The following is a 19,883-nucleotide window of genomic DNA, read 5'->3' as shown; positions in this document are numbered from 1 at the left end:
GAAGATGTGCGTTCATATTTTCCATACAGTATTTTCATCCTTAAAAACACACTCAGGCATTTACAGTGCCACACAGGTCCATTTCAGCCAGAAGCTTATAATCATATTGCACCACCAGTCAAGATAAGCAGAGGGGAAAAAACAAAACAACATTAATGTGATTTTTTTTGTCATGGTACACATTTGCTTACCTTCATCCTGGTCATCTGTGTATTCTGGTGCCATCTCTCCTTTTACAGCCTGACAGAGAGGGGGGCAGAATGAGGAGCTTGGAGGTGGTGCGTAGATTATTTCTAATATGTCAACTAGTAACTTGAGATACATGCATGCCCTTAACTTTTCCAGGCATTACCCAATGGAGGTGCACATTTGCATGCAAATGTCACAGATTGTTGGATCCATCATTAAATGTGAGAAAGGGCAACTTTGGACAATGTTCCGATCTGACTTTCCTGAGGTTATCCTCTGTTCATGTGTAAAAACAGCTCGAGCTCCATGCAATCAGCTTAGGCATTAAACATATTGCACGGGAACAAATAAACAACAGATACTTTGGCTATAACCAAATCTTAATTATTTCCATCTACAAGCATTGAAGAATTCCCTGTAAAACCAAACACCACATGACTGGAACAAAGGAGCATGACGAACAATAGGCACGTACCTCTATTTCAGAGAAGAGCATTTTTAATCTGCTCAGGTCTTTTGCAACAATACCATTCTGTTGAGAAAGAAAACAACTACTTTAGTCCTTTTTATTAGTAGTCATTTTTTAACAATAACATGCAAAATTGATCTTCATCATCATTACAGTATGCACTACAAAGGTTTCCATATTAGATCAGTGGAATGTGAAATGTATGTGCGATGTAACCTGGAGTTTGCTGGCAACAAGTCACAAATTATAGTATCGAAAAGCGCAAATAAGCCTTTGGCTCATGCATTTATGGCTTCCTTACAGCTAGGGTACTTAGCAATTCACTTTCTTAGTGAATTATTTGCCAAATAAAACTCTTGTTTGATTCATCGCTTATTTGCACTTCCTGGTAGTGACTTTATCCACCGCTATATGAAGATTTTCCTGAATGTTTAAGGTCTCAGAAAATTTTACAGTTTAACTGCCTTTCTGCTTAACACTGCTCTATATAGATCATGAACCCCTCACAATTTCATTACACATAGAAAGTGCCTATTACATTCCTAATCCAAAATATACGGTAACATTTAAAATCCCACATCATATCTAAATGAATATTCAAGTTTAAAATCTGTACTAACATACATGTAATTTGTTGAGAAAAAAAAATTAAACAATGTATGATCTAACAATGGCCAGTGGAAACCAAAACCATCTAACTTTTGACAGCTGCTTCAAAAACCACAATAAAAACATTGCCTGTATTATTATTATTATTATTATTATTATTATTCTAAAACTGTAGAACATTGGCAATGTTAGACACTGCACTTTAAATACCCTTCTAGCTACCAATGTGTAGTCTGACAGTACTTTTGAATGCGATTTATAGATACATTAATCATACCATTGGCTCTCCATACAAGGCTTTAGACAGGATGCTGGCCACCTCCTGCAGGCTGCCATCCAACAGCATGGAGCGCAAGTTCACCTGTAGTGAACCATCTCCCCTGGCAATTTCTTCTGCCAGGACTATCACAAGATGAAGAGGAAAGAGGAGTGGGTATGGAAAGAATAAATTCAGTTCAGTCAGTTAGATATTTTTCAATGTTCTGTATGTGATAAGTCTGCATGCCTGCTCTCTAGAAAAAGAGTGAAAGGGACTGATTTGATTTTCTGAAAAGTTCAATGAAAACATGACATTTTAGGATTATCAGGGCTTGTATTTTCATACAGGCTGAAAGAGGCTACATTGTACCATATACTTTTCTATGCCGCAAGCTTCAGCAATGCCCCAGGTTTACTGCAGTAAACGACTCACTTGACAACACTGGGACACTATCTTTGACCCCAGGCATCACCTGAGTGCAGACCTAAACATTTATTTTCTTCTGTTTTTCAGCTATAACACTTACAGTAGATGCAAAATTAACATGTCAGGACATGGTGAAACTTCTACCACAGGTACAAAATTACCTATTACACTACACGAACTTACAGTATCAGTACTGTTTACAATTTGAGTTGCCACTCACCATGTTTGCAGTCTTCATCTGCTTCATCATAATTTTTCTGTTGGCAGAAATGGGGGAGAAAATTTATGACCTTTACAAATGAGAATACTTGGTGATACTTCCTCACATTATCAGACTTATAAGACTTGAGTAGTTTCCATAATCTTCAGCCTCAAGCAACAGGTCTAATTTTAGTCTTCAGCAAAGATGACCTAACAGTACCCTGGAAGAAACTTCTGTTTCCTCATTTTTAATCTTCTCTTCATTTCACAAAGGTTGATTCAAAGGACAATGGTCAGTTATTTCAATGTAATGTAATAATTTCAAGATGAGTATTAGATGATAATTTTATATTTCACATTATTATTGTTAATGAGTTCTGTCTCTACATTGTGATTTTGGGGGATGTTAAATAGTTGTAAAAATCAGCCGTGTCCTCACCAGCTGCAAGAAGGCAGCAATTCGGTAGAGCAGGGCACGGCTGCGGAGGGGTCCGGCGGCGGCGACAAGAGATGGAGGGCTCAGCGGGATGGGGTTGCTGGAGGATGGGGGTTGGGGTGCAAGGACCACCAGAGCATCCGTGCTATGGCTGACTGCCGCCTCGTACTCCCGCCTGGCTAACGATCTACTGGCTTCTTCACATGACTTCTCCGCTCTCCTGTCCGCCATGACTTAGGGACAAACCGTCTACAAATAAAACACAAACGGCACAAAAATAAGAACACTTAAAAAAAATAAAAAAATAAAAAAATAAAAAAAACAGGGCTAGACAAAAGATAACAATTTTCTTTTTCTCCAACCTCTCGGAAATTGTCATCCTGATTATTGTCAAACAATATGTAAAACACAGCCAACATCAGCTGCCTAACTTTCCACTGAAAACTGAATTCAGCTATTTGGGTAAGATATAGTCTGTTGCTTCCAATGAACTCCCGATTTGATAGGTCATTTTTATTTGCTTTTACTTGTACATGTAGTTGACACAGAACATTATTTTTAAATAAAGTAAATGTTTTTTTCCCCTCCACATAACGTCACAGTCATAAATTATTAAATTATGTTCACTTTAATAATAAATTATATATTGTGGCTTTTGATTTGGAACAAGTTTGTTTTTGTTTTGTTTTTTAAAAAGGTTTTCTACAGTAAAATGTAATTTTACAGTGGCAACAAGCAAGAGTCAAGTTCTCATGTAACTGATGTTTGCCATAAATCAACAAGAACAGAGGATAAGACTCCTTGGAGTGTTTCTAACATACCTCAACCTCTGCCTGTGCTTACACAGTGTAAATTGAAATACATGTGCAAAGAGCAGAGAAAGATGTAGTCATGTGAGATGTCTTAAGCAATATAAGAGACATTCTTCTTTATGATCAAGCTCTGAAGTCAGTAGTAGAGTCAGCTGTCTGGTGTCAACTGACTCATAATGGGCATAACTGATCATCCAGAATAAAGGGGCATTGCTGAGACAAGATAGTGGACATGCTGGACAGTATGCAGAGGAAAAGTCAATATAACCTTTATGTTGAATTTCTAGCAGTACTTTTATTTTTACAATGTTTCAGATAAAACCTCATCACAATCTGTCCTGATGAGACTTGCGTATTTTGGGACTAGGAGTGTAATGGTACTTGCCCTCAACCCATCAGTACACAGCGTTCAGTTCGATATTGCCCCGTGACAAAAAAACAGTACTGTGAGAAGTTTGCACTTATGTCTACACACTTGGATTCCCGGAACAAAAATTCCAGGCTGGGAGCCACTGGGAAAAGCACAGCAGTGCACCTTGAAAGCAGGTAAGGCATTATACGTGTACTTTATCTGACAACTCATACAATCCGCTGAGTTTTTAAATTTAACTTACTCTACCGCTGGAATCTACAACTTCCCTGCTCACATTGTGGGGTTCACTAAGGATGGATCTTGATAAAATTACAATATCACTGCCAATACAGGTTCTGGTTAGGGGTACGATCATTTCACTTTGTATATTCCTAATCAACTTTTGGAGAGAAAAAAAAAAATAGGAATAGGAAGTTTTCTACATTTTCTAAATCAATGTGGATTTATTATCAATAAATATAAACATAGTATAGAATAAGGAGTTCAAAAAGCCTCATATGTGATTCCGAAGTACAAAGGCCCCTGTGTTAACTGTGAGAAAACATAATAGCACAGATAACGGAAATTCATAGGTTCAGAGACACATGATTCAAATGATCTAGACAATTTGGTAACCATCCAAAACCAATTATCAATTCCAAATCCTAAAGGTCACACTGAATGTAAAGACCAACATTGCTTTTATCTAGTGGTAATCACTGTTTCCTCAGTGTGGACAAAAAGACCAACTGTGCTTTGTACAAATATTCAAACTCAAGTGGCACCACTAGCGTTTAATTTTTAACACGATATTTTTACAAACATACATAAAAATATGTTGCAATCATATTAGCTTCATTTACTAAACCTTTTTTCACAGTATGCAAAACTTGAACAAAAGGTTAAAGTTTCAAAGTATATCTTTTGTTTAGTTTCATCTGCTGTAATGAAAATGTACTGAGCCATGAATGTACTCGTGTTCTGGGTGTTGTTTTTTTTTTGTCTTTTGGAGTGGGGGGGGGCTGTTACCAGTAGCTTTTCTAGCAACTTCTAATTAATATCTTATACAACAACATGTAAGAAACAAGAAAGTGGCTTTTTTTTTCCAGGATAGGGAGGGTACACTGTGAACTCCTGTCAAACGCCAAAACCTCAAATGCTTAGCCTTGGATAACAGCCTAGCAACTTCTGGCCCGGTTTCCAACCACGCTGGTTTCAACACCAGAACTGCAACTTATCTCAGGAAGGCAGATAAAGAGCTTTTGTCACAAAAATACTACACTAAAAGCCCCTATTATAGCTATGTGCAAAGCAAACGGAGTTTCAACAGTTAGCTGATGCTCAATTTCAATCCAAGCACTCACCACAGTATGGAATTTAGATTTTGATTCTGACTACCTCAGAGGAACAGGGAAGCTGTCACCTACAGCACAGTAATTTTAGGCATATTTGGAACAGGGTGTCCTTGAAAGAGAGAGAGGAGGCACCAAATTACTATATGCTAGCTGTGAAATTGCAATTTATACCTGCATCGCATGATGAAGACATTAAACAAAAGGATTTGACATTTCACACATTGTTAAAAAAATATTTTCAAAATCAAAATCAATCATGCAAGAGGCGGTGGGTGCAGTGGGGGAGTCTGTTAACCCTGTAACAGTGTTTGAGACACTTCTTCAACATCTACTAACATACAGCTACGTTAGTAATAGCTGCTCTGGCTCAACATGTCTCTTAGGACCATAGAGAGACAAGTCTTTCAGCTTATGTGCAGTACATGGTAATACACATGACACACAATAATGTATTTGAAGGATTTTTTTCACTGTCGCAAAAAGCACATGTGAAGCAAATAATGCAGTCATTGCACTTATATTAATTTTAACGCTAAAAATACCACAATCATCACCATTGGCCTGGACAGATATTCCATGAGTCAGAAAAAAAATAAGCTAACCAAGCAGGGAGGGGACCATAAGCAGCTAATTCTTTGCCTTTTCATTTAGGAATATGACACATTATAGGTCTGCTGATCTTCAAAAAGTGAACTCGTGGTGTGAACGCTTCCTTTAAAAATAAAAAAAAATAAAAAAAATACAGATGCATTTTTGATTAGTATAACTAGTTTTTTGTCATCATGCAGACATGAAACTAACCAATTTTGCCACACCTCGTCATCACACATTGTCTGGAGCATTTTGCATAAAAATGGTTCATCCACAATGTCAGAAAATCTTAAAATAACTTCTAGGATTTGAATTTAAAGTAGCTGTTTGTATTTGTAAAACAACTTTCTGCAAATATAATAATTAAAATAGTCTTAAGACTAAGGAAAAAACATGTAATCATCCAAAAGTAGTTGAGAGTTAAAAGTTGCTTGACCAGAGAATGATGGCTTATGGGAAGATGAACAACAGAATTGTAGACAAAAAAACAAAAGAGATGCACGACTGATATTAACACAGTGCTTGCTACGATCAAGTAGGGTTAGTTTAAAACCAATGTAGCGATTCACAGCCCTATTTGTTACTGTGGGGATAGCCGTTACCTAATATTAGTGCTTGGCACTTCACTGGTGCAACGAAAAATAGTTTGGCGGGATGCAGCGGGTGGGCAGCTGTCTTATTTTTCGTGTTCAGTCGTGGGACTCCACGATTACAATATACAGTGGAAGAAAACGCTAATATTTATAACGGAAAATAGTTGTAGAGCAACCGCGACTGTCTCCGTTGTCCTCAGATAACGTTATTTGGCTTGACAGTATCGTCAGCAGCAACGTGTGCAAAATACGGCTGTAAAAACTTATTTCCCTGAGCTTAACTGGCAGGAGGCAGCAAGAGTGCATACACTAAATACCAAATACACTGGAGTGGACATGATCTGCCTTTCAGTAGTTAGTTATAGCTATTGTTTGTCCAGCAAACTTGTCATGACTGCTGCAAGTAAGAGCGATGACGGCAGCGTCACAAAGCCTTGCAAAAAAACAAAAAAACAAAAAAAAATGTCCCCACTCAAAGTGTTGGTCAACTTATCGCTCGCCTTTGCACAGGGCACACAGTGTTGCCACTAAATAGAGTATGCGTAGCTAGCAGTTAGCCTGCTAGCCAAAACACGGCCTTTCTTGGAACCAAACTGGGAAGCTCACAACAAGAATGGCTGTCTGGTTTGTTAATGTTAGCGGGCTAGCTAGCTAGGTTCGCCGAAACAAAACGGGTTCGGGCCTGTGATTTTGCCACGGTGTTTGGACGCATATAACTGGTATGACATCGTGTTGTTATTCGTGCATAAACTCAAAGCATTCGCCATTATCCTAATGATTTATGGTGGGGTTTCGTGGCAGTGCCTTTGAGATGAAAAAGACAACTGAAAGGGCTGAAAATGGGAAGTCAACACTTACCTAGCTTTACTTTCTACGCCATCTTGGATCCACTTGTCAGACCGTCATCGCAAAGCATAGTGGGATGTACAGATCTGAAGGTTGAGGGGACCGAAACGTGTGTTTGCGTGCGCGTCTATATGGCCCGTGATGACAAGCATCCTTTTTGTCATAGTAGTTCGTTTTATTCCTTGTAAGCACACACTAAAATTCAAGTAAAGTTAGTCTACGGGTCATTCTGCAGTTAGAGCACAATTTAGGAATCGTTTTTTAAAACTGGTCTTTTATTTCATAATTCTCTGTTATGTTTCTAAGAAAAACACATTAAAAAAAAACATCAAAAATATAGATTTGTCCACCTCAGGTATCAAAAGTACACTTTTATGTGACATTTAAGTTGCTGTGTGCTATGCTTGGTACAGCTCACACCAATACTCTGGAATATGAAAAAGCATATTTTATAGCATATAATATACATTCTTAAGACTTAATTTATATTCATTTAAGCAACTTTTGAAATCTACGTTCCCCAACGTTTTCATTTAATTTCAGTATTTATCTCAAATACACTGTTCACACATTTAATAATAATAATAATGAGAATATTTTATATACTTTTAATATATTTAGAAAGTTTATTACACACACACACACACACACACACACACACACACACACACATATATATATAGAGATATATCTCTATATATTTTGAGTATATATTGAATTGAGTAACATAATGGACTGCAACAGTCATGAATGATTGTGAATATATATATTTAAAAAAGGAAGGAAACACCAAAATTAATTTATCTTCTTTTTGTAATACAGGTAACAGTGCTGCATTGGTTAGAGTGACACAGTCTAGTCAGAAAAGATTGGAAAAATACAAAATTTGCCAAAGAGAACTGACCTTTGGACTATCCATAATATTATCACAGGACTTGTTCATATTACTTTATTACTTCTTTTTTGTCGCCTTCTAACTACTTTATCTTTTCCTTTTCCAGGCTAAATGGGCATAGTTGAACAAATGACCTGGGATACAATCACTCTTCTTTAAAGTATGCTGGTGTTTTAAAAAGTTGTTTAACAATTGTAACACACATGCCAACAAAATGAAAACAAAAAAGTGCGTTTATAACATTTTAATTGTTGTATTTGACATGCAATTCGGTTATTAAGAAGTTGTGATAAGAGAAAAATGCCATTTTCTTTTGGGGGAGGGGTTTCTCAAGAGTTATTTTATATTTTAAATAATAATTTTGGAACCACTTTATCAACAACTAGGTTTACATTTTGTCCCAGGACAGATATAATTAACCCCCAAATGCATGTTTTAATATCTTATAGATATTTTCAAATTCATGAGTGGGACAGACAATGTTCTACAACTGTAGGATTGACTCCTATATGTCTGAAAATAGCTGGGATAGGCTCCAGCGCCCCCCGCGACCCTGAAAAGGATAAGCGGAAGCGAATGGATGGATGGATGGATGTCTGAAAATATAAAATCTGAAATGTAGCATTACGGTTTAAAAAAGAAATCTGCATCAAATTATGTTTATTAAACTAAAAAATTTAGTATAAAACTAAAAAGCATTTTGAGTTTATGACATTTTAGGAACGTCACTTATCTTCCCTTAACCTAAAGGTATTTTTCCTCATCCATCCAGTCAAGCCTTTTATAACTCTCAGGGATGTACAATGATATGAGCCGATTTTGTGACACAGATGAGGTGTTTCTAATAAATCCAATCAAGTCCTCGAGGTGACCAAAATTAATCCATTTGCTTCATAGAACATATTTAAAAAACCCGAAATGACCACACACACAACAATAAGTGGTGTGTGTAAGATTAAACTGTGATGTATTGAAAATATCCACAATAATAACATTTGAATCTTTATGTTGACTTGCCACATTACATTGTGGACATAAAAAAAGAGGGAAAATATAATTGAGCTAGTTAAAATTGTATTTTCCGCACTCATAAGCCAAGAAATGAGGGCACATACACATAGTAAGTAAAGCACAGAGGTAATTGCTATGATTAAAAGCAGTTTTCCATTCAAATAAGAAGTTCCAGTATTCTGCTATTATGCATGCTAGCTCATTGTTATGGCACCCCTGACATTTTATTATCCCGAGCCACATTTAATGTCATTAGTTCTACCTGTGCTTTTGTGCTATTACCACTCAAAATGCCTACTGTGGTGTTTACTGGTGCACAACTGGATGCCAACAATTTCTTTGTCAATATATCTGCTGGTGGAAAAAATCTTTTTATGTGGTGTATGAATGTGTCAAACATTTCATTTTGGGCCCCGTGGAGATTAAAATCAAAGTGAAGAGAGGGATCTGCACTCTGGATAACCCATTGTAATTAAAGCATCGGCACATATTATTCATTGAACTTTGTGCGCTGTACGCCCTTGGTGTTTTTCACATTAATCCTTTTATCACCTACTATGCACTCATGTTTTCATGGTTTGTCATAATAGAATCAATGTAAGTCAGGCTACAATAACACCTACATATATAACTGTTAACCAAATGTCAGAAGTTTATTGTTTACATTGCTAGATGTACATTGAAAACCAGGTTTTTATAAAGAAACAGAGGCTAAACTACTGTATATATTACATCAAATGGCAATGTGTAACACTTTGAATATCCAGTCCAGAGTGAGATGCAAAGGATAAGTGTTTGCATGTTCATGTGTGTTGAAGACTTTTTTTTGCTAATTCTATCACATTGGAATTAGATTGCTTTCACAGGCTGCCATTATACTGTGTAGTCAAAAACATTTCCACAGAGGGAAAAACAAAATATGAATCAAAACATAAACATTTCACTGCAGATTATGAATCATTTCCTCCTTGGCAATGAGATGTGTGGTCTTGTTGACCAGAGACATAAGTGAGTTGAGTTTGTGTGACCAGTCGTTGAGCAGGTCATTGGGGTCTTTGGGCCGCTGAAAGTTGATGATGCCAGCCAGCCGGTCAACCTTGGCGTAGATGGTCTTGTTTACAACTAGGCTGGAGAGGAACTCCTCCGACTCCTGATAAAGTATTTAACGAGAGAGAGAGACCTGGGTTAGTGCCTCTTATTTATAGTTTTTGAGTGTAACTCGGCAGTTCCGAGTTACACTCAAAAACTACATTTAAATGAGTTATTTAGCTATATTGTTTTACTTACATCAACAGAGAGGTCAAGAAGGTTAGCCATCCTTTTCATTGTGATTCTCGTGTAATATTTGGCCATTATTCGGATGTTCTGGGGACAGCAGAAAACACGTGAAAATCATATCACGGTTATCAGTGCACATACAATGTACCTAAATATAAGAGCCAGACAGTTTATCCACTCAATCTGCATAAAGCTTCAGATTCATCTTTATCTCAGTTGCCTCCATCGTATTTCTATTGTATGTCCAATTGTGTTCCATTTAGTCCTATTACATATTAATGATCAAGGAACTGACCTCACAGCCCATTGTTCATTCAGTGGGTTAAATTCAGTCATTGTGCAAATGTAGTGTTTATAAGGCTGGGGAAACCTGCAGTCAGCTGAGACTGAAGAAGTCACTTGGATGACTGACAAAATGTTTCTCCCACTGAAAACGCTACGTCCAGATGAAGAGAATCAACCTTCTGGGATTAGTCCTTGTATCTATTTAAATTGAACTCAGTCTCTTGCTCATTATAAGAAAAAAAGGTTTTGAATGGTCCCGCCAACTACTTTACTTTAGTAAAAAACGAGGGGAAAACATGTCACCCACTGACAAGTTTAAAACTAAGAAAGCACTCAGAAAACCGTCAAAACTAAAACAAGTCTAACAAAGTGTCACAGTTGTGTGTTCAAACTCCAAGTGAGAAGCCCCTGCTCTCGACAATAGGACTTACATGCTCGACCACTCTATTCTTCAGGTCCTTCCACCTTTTCTCCCCTTCCTCTGTATAAGAGAAGACATCTGTTGCAGGGCTGTTGGGTGATCCGTCTCTCAGCTCTTTCCCATAATCCTCCACCAAGGAGGCCCAGCGCATTAACTCCATGGTAGTGAACTGTTTCAGAAGGTCCCTGGGACAAGAAGAATATTTATTAACAACCCCTCCCAATAAAACTTGTATCTACACCTTGCTACGGAGAGTACACACCCAGTATCAACATATGTGAACATTGCTGTGGTTAGCTCTCCCAAGTAGCTTAGGAAAAAGTACTGCCTTGAATTGTTTTGATGATTTGTTTGGATTGTTTGATTACGTAATTATGTAGGAAAACAACGGCAAAAGAAGAAAAATGAAGCAAAACACAGTACAATACTGCTCCTCTTTTTTTGACTCAGTTTACTTATCTGAAATAAGTGGGAAGAAGTGCACACTTATTTAATCACATTCTTCCTTCATAAGATTACTATTTAACCAACTTAATTATTGTTATAAACCTCAACAACAACAACAACAACATTATAAACACTTCCAATAACACAGAATATAAACAAAATGAAATACACAAAATAATAATCTGATCATCTTATATTTACAACTCCATAAGTTCACATCTGCACATGAAAGCCAAGTAACTCCACTTAGGGAATGTTAATTACAAAATCCAAATAAGCACAAAGTAACAACCAGAGACATTCACTGAAATTCAACATTGTCCCCTTCTTTACATCTCTTGAGGACCATATCCATACCATACCTCTCTTTTTGACCTGCTTCATGTTTGGACACTGATTCAACCTTTAACTGTCTGACTCCACACACTCAAACTAGAACTTTTCCTGGTAGTATACACCTTCCGTTTTGAAGTTGCAAAAACCCCTTAAATTATAACTTCATTCTCTCAGAAAAAAATGCTTTGAATATTTCCTGGTAGCTGATTATGTTTTGCTCTTAAAAAAAAAAAAAAAGTGCTGTCCAGAATTTCACAAGATCTACAAATTTTAATCATTTAATCTTTAAAAATAGTCAATTTATAAAGTCCTTGTAACCTGAATTGTAAATGATCATTACTGCCTTTAAAATAAATAAATAAATAAACAATAACAGTGGATGTGATGTACTTTTGTAGTTATTGCCCCAGACCTCTGCACAATAGCTTAAATAAGGTGAAGCCAGCAAATCATCACCAGAGCAGAAAATATTACCATCATCAGCAAACAGCAACATTTTTAAATAGTTTTTAGCATTTTCTTGAGATAAAAACATTTAGCAACTTCGCTAAAATAGCAAATACCCACTGTGTGTGGGACTGTCCACAAAGATTCATATAGTAATTGAGAAAAGGTAGCAAGCTACATTATACTGTAACATATATTGTGTTTTCTTTGTATTTTTCTATTATCTAGCCACAACACATCTGTAGCTTACTTTTTTAGAGTACAGCAGCACCAAAAGAAGCAAAAATTATTTCTCACTTGTATTTCGGGATTTCTTCCAGTTTCTTGTCTCCACTGATTCTGTGCACAAGGTCTGACTGCTCGTTCTCATAGGGTGAAAGAATCACATAGAGCACCACACTCTTCAGGGCCTGAAAGACAAAAAAGTAGCTGCAGCATTCAACAAGCAACGAGCAAACTAGACATACAGGAAGAAAAAAAAAAAAAAAAAGGAAAAACAAAAAAGACCTAATTAACTGTTACACATAAATACAGATTTCTGTAACAGGACTAAGAGAACGTCTCCCTCCAATACTTTAGGACACATTTAGTCAGGTTAATCAAATACACTTGATTAACTGATCATCAGCAAGCACGATCACCTCTTTAATGGTGGATGGTTTGCTGGACAATGATTCCAAGGACACCAGCAAATCTATAACAGATTGACGCTTTTTTTTTTTCAGCCAAAGTGTTGCAATGGCCCAGTCAAAGTCCAGTCCAGATTAAAATGCTGCAGGGTGACCTTAAGAGAGCTGTGCATAAACAAATGCCCACAAAGCTTAGTGATCTGAAGCAGTTTTGGGGGCTGAGATTCCTCCACAACACTGTGAGAGACTGAGTTATACAGAAACTATTACTTCAAGTTATTCCTGTCAAAAGTAGTTCTACTACCCATTGAATCTTAGGGCGTACTGGGGTGCGTGTACTGGGTTTTGTGCCCCCTCCCCAGACACACACACACTAACTTTTGTTAAATAATTACATGATGCAATACGTCATCTGTTATTGCTCATCTGAGGTTGTATTTATCTCACTTTAAGACCTGCAAATATTACAAAAAACAACAAAACCACAAAAAAACCCAGTATCATTTTCTACAGGAAACCCCTGTCATTATTTGTAAACAAGTCAGCAAGCTGAATTTGCTAATCACAAAGTTAAACATCCGTTAAAACAACCTTTATACTCTTGACAGTAAATATATATATATATATATATACATATATACACACACCTGTTGCCACTTGCTGCTGTCCTCCAAGATGCAAGGGGTATCATAAATGGCCCTGTAGTGTTTGCAGATGGACAGGTAGGAGCCCTCATGCTGGTCCACCTGAATCATCAGGTTGTAGTACTTCAACTTCTGCTCCTGAGTTGTTCATGAGAAAAAAGTTTGATTAGGTCAGCCCTTGAAGCTAAAACCTACCAAACTGATACAAAAGGGTACAGATGCCACCCATGAAAATACATTAAAATATATTTCATTGCCATCTTTAATTAATTAATTCCCAGTTCCTGGTCTGTTTCATACCTCTGTGCCCTCCTCTTGGAAAAACTTGGTGTTTATCTTCTTGCTGATGATCTGGGTACGAATGTAATCCTTGACAGCAATGCAAAGCCTCATCTGTTCCAATATAAACTCCACCTTCTCCTTTTTCTCCATTGAGCCATATGTCTCCACCTGATCAGAACATGCGTGAGTAATGAATGGGAATATTTATTTAATCTTAATCTATGTATTTTTAAACTATAGTCATACAAATTATAAAATCTCCCCCATACACCCAACAGCAATAAGGAAACAACAACTACTGCACAGACCTCGTCATCTTGAAGGTATAAAATTGAAACCATCTGTTCCTTACCTGTAATTCTTGAAGAATGGCAGCTGCCTCTTTGACCTCTCCATTTTGCTCCTTGATATTAGCTAAGGTCTTTGTTAGCCTGGCACGCTCGATCTCCACATAGATCTGTGACGTGGACAAATTTAGAGTGTTAGTTAAGCAAATAGTTACTATGACCTGCCTTCAACAGACAACAGACATTTGCAAAATAGTTGTGTGTAAACCAGACCACATTAATTTGTGATTGGAAGTTTAGGCATGTGAAAAAAAAAAAAAGAATTTTTCATTCTGTTTTTCACTGAACTGAATTTTTCAAGAATTTCATTGATTACAAAAAAAATTCACTTTTCAGATTTTAGGTAACTGTGACCGTATTCAACCTGCAATGCTTAAGCTAGCCTAATCTCTCATTATTTAGCTGTAACTTCTTTGATAGCTTTCCAAATCTATACAAATTTTCAGATATCAACATTAAATCACATATATTCCAGACCTTTCCAGCTGTCACAGTGCGAAGTGTGTCGATTAGCCTCAGCTTGATGGTGAGATCAGTCACAGCATCCACATACTTGTAGCATTCTTGGACCATTTTGGCAACAGCCTAATAGAGGAAAAACAAACAAATAAACAAAAACAACTAACAGATTCAGGTTGTATTAACTTTCAAAGAATGGTTGTGGGTTATTAAGTTAAGCTTATTAAAAGAGCTCTGAATTTAAGGACTTGTCATGACTAAATTTTGTCGGAGTGGTACTTTCCAAAAAAGTGTATTTAGCATTTTACCCCTCAGAGGAAATCATTTCAAAACAGATCCTGATCTTACACTATAGATAACATTGCAGCATGTTTTCATTAAAAACAGTTACATGACCAGTAATTATGATTGCTCATGTAACTGAGCAATATATTTATACATTGTAATACAATTTGAAAAAAGGCTTTAGAAGCATGATAAAATGTTTCTGTATTAAGACTGTAGATTCAGAAGAATGTTTTAGGACAGAATTGATACAAAACAGGAATCAAGACAAAAGAGGTATGTAACCTGTTTGAGCTGACTCCTCCGTTTGGTGAGTAGCATGATGTTTTCATTGAGTGCATCCCAGTCCTTGGCTTCATAACACATCTGAACCACAGCCACAAGGATTCTGGAGGTTGATACCATGTCTGATGCCTGCACAAAGGTTAAAGGCAGATTAAAAAACAAACAAACAAGCAAACAAACCAAAAACAACAAAATACATGTTAACCAATATACATTGCAATCATGAAAAATTAATTTATTTCATCAACACATCTTTCAGTTTTACTGTTTTATAAAAAAGACTTTGCAAAGAGAATTATGCGACACTGTTCTCTGGTTAACTGTGTCCATTCGTTTACACTCCTATGATCAGCTGCACCTATTAAAGACTGGGTCTGAATCTGACATCTACAAATAGTTTGAGAATGGAAAAACAACTTTAACTTAAGAATGTGTTTTAATCTCAATTTATATTATTTATGTTACTGTCACATCGGACCCGAGTTCTTAGATGTATTTCTGCAGCTAAATGGTCAAGAACACAAATTGCAACAGTGTACATCGACTTACTGTTCTGGTTTGCTTCTCCAATGATAACAAGCTCTCGATAGCTTCCTGCAACTTGCCCTCCTGCGACAGAAGAATGCACAAATACAGTGTCAGATATATTTATTGCTGTAAGCTGACAACAGGTAAGTCCTGCTTTTGTACCAGCAAAATGTTTAAGTCACTTTTCCAGGTTGGCAAACTAGCTAAAGTTTTAGCTAACGCTAAGAATACTAGCATGCTAGCGAGTATAATAACAAATAAATACCTGCGTGTGTGTGTAAACAGAGTACACTGGAAGTTTATGGAAGTAAAAAAATCCTCAAATTACAAAGTAAAGTATATTTACTGTATATTTGGTCATAAGAGCTATCCAGACAAAGCCAGTAACGCTAGATGCTAGTCTGAATGCTAACACTGATCTCGCTGCACCATGACTCAGCCGGCGCTGGCCTCTTTTACAACCCGCTTACTTTAGCCATTTTTTCACATTCCGGGAGACGCTGGTCTACAGTTGAACTGTAGTCGATCTCCATCTTGACAATCCTCCCATCGGATCTTTCAGATCGCTCCTCAGACATCTTTGCAGTGTACAAATGAAGATAGCGCACGGAGCTTTCTTTTCCTGCGGACCACTGTTTTACTTGTCAAACGAACGATGCTGCGAAAGCGACCAATCAAAGTCGAGAACTAAACTTCTGTCCGAGGCGCCTGAAGGACCGACTATGGACCCCGGTATTTGTCAGGCAGACCTGGTAAAATCCTGATTTTCCCTGATCGTTGGTCAGTAAGTTTATAGTTAAATAATTTAAAGAGTCTGACGTTGAGTGGAATCTTTTAGTCTTTGACTAAAGTTCAGAAGAATGGATACGAATCTATTTATGTTAGTTACAGAGACAGAATACAATAAATAAATGAATAAAAGTTTCCTTAATAATAGATTTTAGGGACTCGTGGACAGGTGACCAGTCTGCCCCAGTGTTAATATTATATATAGAGCCAGACATTAACACCTATGGTCAAATTAGAGTCAACAATTAGCTTAAACCCATGCCTGAAGGAGGAGGACAGAGTACCCAGAAAAAACATGTAAACACTACACAGAAAGGCACCAGATTAGATTTAGACCAACGACCTTCTCGGAATAATATTAATAATACAATTTAAATTCAAATACGTTTACTCAGACGGTCATTTTAATCTGTCTAAGCTGTTCTTTTGACATTAAAAAAGACGATATAACCATGCATCACCAGCAGGATGTGCTGATTCACCATTTTATAGCTCAATTCATTACTCAAAGCAAACCGCAAAATAACATCTTGAGTGAGTTCGAGTTTATTACATTAATGATGAAGCCAAACGTGCTTAAATTGGGACATAAGTGTTTGTATGGTGTAGTTGGGTGTAGGCGACCTGTCGCTGCACTAATTACTTATTCCGGACGCTCCATTAAAACCTTATTGTTACCGTTTAAATATTTGGCTTCATGTGATTGAATAGTTCCTTATGATGAGCTGCTTGCTGTTGCTTTAACTGAAGAACATACTCACATATTGGCATACATACTAGTAAAACTAATCAGTCTTTATTTCATAGATATTGCAAAAAGCCTGCTCATATATGTTTGACATGCTCAGTATATTTGTTATGTGGCCGACTGAAAGAGACTGCCATATCTGTCCGCCGCTGGCATCAAGTGAAAAAAGTATAGTGGATATGAACTGCCTGGTATGGCTTTCCCTCCACAGTAAAAACAAAGCAAAACAATCAATCAAACAAAAAAACAAACAAAAAAACACTCCTGTGGCAGTAAGACTATGCTGTTTTACATTGCTGTTCATATATTTTACTTAATTTGCTCTTAGACACGAGGACTATAATGGTGACAAGGCTAAGAGTAATGGTTGAGCGTTTTGGTGGAATCACCACTGACCACATAGCTTAGAGGAAATAAGAAGCCATACTTTAAAGAATAATAGTGGAAATCATGTCGGTGGTGAAGACTGAAATGGAACAGACACATTATTTTACCATTCACAGAATAAACGTGCCTCACGTGCTTGGCAATCATCAATCAAATGGTCAAGGTGAGTGAAGAACTTTGTGAATGGACAGGATTTGATTGAATGAACACATCGTGTAATTGCAGCAGTCCACCAGGAGGTGTCCTTTTAATGTGTGCGTTGATGTGTGCTTTGAAAGGCTCCCAGTAAATAGAGCCAATGTGGGTCAGTGATTTTCTTCCTCCTGGCAGAGAAAGCCCCTAAGCCCTGAACTAGAATCAGTTTGATCCCCGGGCAGGCTCAGTCAGCATAGACCTCGGAGGCCTGGTAAACTGAACATGACTCGGCTCTGTTGAGAGAAAGATCAAATATGGAACAAGAACTCTGATTGCGAAGGCATAAAAACAATCTCAGCATACTTTCCAGACTTCAAAACCATCAGGAAGAGCTCAGCGTGAGATTGAGCTTCAGATGGTCTCATCATTATTGTGATCATCAGTACAGTCAGCAACAAAAATGTCGTAAATGTCATTATTTTAGCCAGACATTTGACGATTTTAACATTTCATACTGTTGTACAAGTGCAAAATATTTTTGTGGATCAGAGTTCATCGTTATCTACTGAGAAGGATTTTAGATCCAACAGTGTGGGTCAAATCAAGGAAAATTGTATTTTTAAGGAATCTTGAAACTGTGAAACTTTAGACGGTATGCCTGTGTATAATTTTTATAGGACAGTGATTACAGAGTTCAGTGGGTACCTTGACACTGTAATGAGAACTGTATTCCCACCATACTTGCCCACGATCCCACAGAGACAGGCATCTGCTGGTCTTTAAAGGATCGTGGGAGATTCTCTAAACACTGTAACAGTAAAACAGCAGAAGTGATCATATGTGGTGCACATGAAGAACAGAGCCCATACAGAGGCCAGAGGGCGCATTGACAAAGGTACTGAAAGGCTCTGAAATGGGGTGGCATGCTCCAGTGTACTTCAAGTGGGTGTCCTGTGGTTACTCTGGCTTCCTACTAAAGACCAAAGACATACACGTAAGGCTAATTGGTGATTCTAAACTGGCTGTGGATGTGAGGTTCTTGAATTGTGTAATTAAAGTGTAACTTGCAGTCGGAAGCCTTTTAAATGGTCAGTAAAACTATTCTGTTGTTGTGAACCTGCAGGCACAAATACCCAAAATATAAGAAAACCTGTAAAAGTAAGCAAATTCAAAACAACCTGAACTGAGATTAAAACAGAGATCAAAAGAGAGTTTTAGAGGGATCATAAGATTATAAAAGCACCTGTGCTGCCATTTAAATGTCTTGGAAACGTCCAAATCCCACACACGCAAGTTTTCCTGCCACTGCTTTGAATGCACAGACTAGTTTGCAGTGAGTAAAATTTGTGCTCTAACTGTTAATTCTTATTAAAATAATACTGATAATTATAAATAGACATTATGATGATTTTTTTCTAACACAGAAGTGAGGACAACTTTTAATATTTGCAGTGGTTATACACTTCTAGAATTTTCTTGCTATTTTCACTTCCAGTGAAACACAATTAAAACCTTATGGGTTTTGTGCTATTTATACATTCTAAACAGATGCATTTCAAAATTTAAGTTAAGTTGTGATTTTCTGCTAAAAGGTTCAACAGGGGTTTGCCTTTTTTCCAAGCTCACATTTTTATTTATTTATTTTTGTGTTAATAATGCAGCGCCTGATGTCATCTGTAGATCAGATGACATCGAGCGCTTATCTCTTTTCTAATCAACACAGACGTTATTGAAATTTTTGGGCCGTCTTTAGGTCAAGTAGTTACGCGAAAGACCATCACTGTTCGACAGCCGGGGGGGTGTGTGTGTGTGTGTGTGTGTGTGTGTGTGTGTGTGTGTGTGTGTGTGTGTGTGTGTGTGTGTTTAAGATAAACACAGACTGTCAGAAATTAAATACAGTCTTTGGATTTTAAGAAGCTCTTCCTTGTTTTATGTGTCACTGACTAATGAATGAAACCTTTGTGTGACTGTGCTTCATGCAATGAATGTGTGTTGTGATATCTTAGGACCTGTCTTAAGACATGTCTTATCATATGGTTTTGAGGCATTTAAAAGAATGTCATATTTACCCAGGACATGGCTATAAAACGGTTGCACAGTTGTATCT

General features: G+C 37.2%; 2 protein-coding genes across 2 annotated transcripts in view; both read right to left on the bottom strand.

The window, feature by feature from the left end:
• helz (helicase with zinc finger) overlaps positions 1 to 7,236 on the bottom strand; it is a 49,775-nt gene extending 42,539 nt beyond the window's left edge. The window contains exons 1-6 of the mRNA XM_080880164.1: positions 7,151 to 7,236; positions 2,593 to 2,838; positions 2,173 to 2,209; positions 1,545 to 1,669; positions 665 to 721; positions 192 to 240 (exon numbers count right to left, since the gene is read on the bottom strand). Coding sequence (XP_080736290.1) covers positions 192 to 240; positions 665 to 721; positions 1,545 to 1,669; positions 2,173 to 2,209; positions 2,593 to 2,820 — 496 coding nt within the window. The 5' untranslated portion in view covers positions 2,821 to 2,838; positions 7,151 to 7,236. The remainder of the gene's footprint in view (positions 1 to 191; positions 241 to 664; positions 722 to 1,544; positions 1,670 to 2,172; positions 2,210 to 2,592; positions 2,839 to 7,150) is intronic.
• A 1,747-nt stretch (positions 7,237 to 8,983) lies between these two features.
• Positions 8,984 to 16,392, bottom strand: psmd12 (proteasome 26S subunit, non-ATPase 12). The gene is made up of 11 exons (XM_080880168.1): positions 16,188 to 16,392; positions 15,739 to 15,798; positions 15,190 to 15,318; positions 14,638 to 14,745; positions 14,166 to 14,270; positions 13,832 to 13,981; positions 13,535 to 13,669; positions 12,556 to 12,668; positions 11,039 to 11,213; positions 10,332 to 10,409; positions 8,984 to 10,194 (listed from the first exon to the last, which is right to left on the bottom strand). The coding sequence occupies exons 1-11, from the start codon at positions 16,293 to 16,295 to the stop codon at positions 9,985 to 9,987; spliced, it is 1,371 nt and encodes a 456-aa protein (XP_080736294.1). The 5' UTR covers positions 16,296 to 16,392; the 3' UTR covers positions 8,984 to 9,984.
• Positions 16,393 to 19,883: the final 3,491 nt, after the last annotated feature.

The sequence above is a fragment of the Rhamphochromis sp. 'chilingali' genome (assembly GCF_963969265.1).
Source record: "Rhamphochromis sp. 'chilingali' genome assembly, chromosome: 4".
Lineage (NCBI taxonomy): Eukaryota > Metazoa > Chordata > Actinopteri > Cichliformes > Cichlidae > Rhamphochromis > Rhamphochromis sp. 'chilingali'.
Note: the sequence above shows the minus strand (reverse complement) of the source record. Positions and strands in the feature narration are given on the sequence as shown.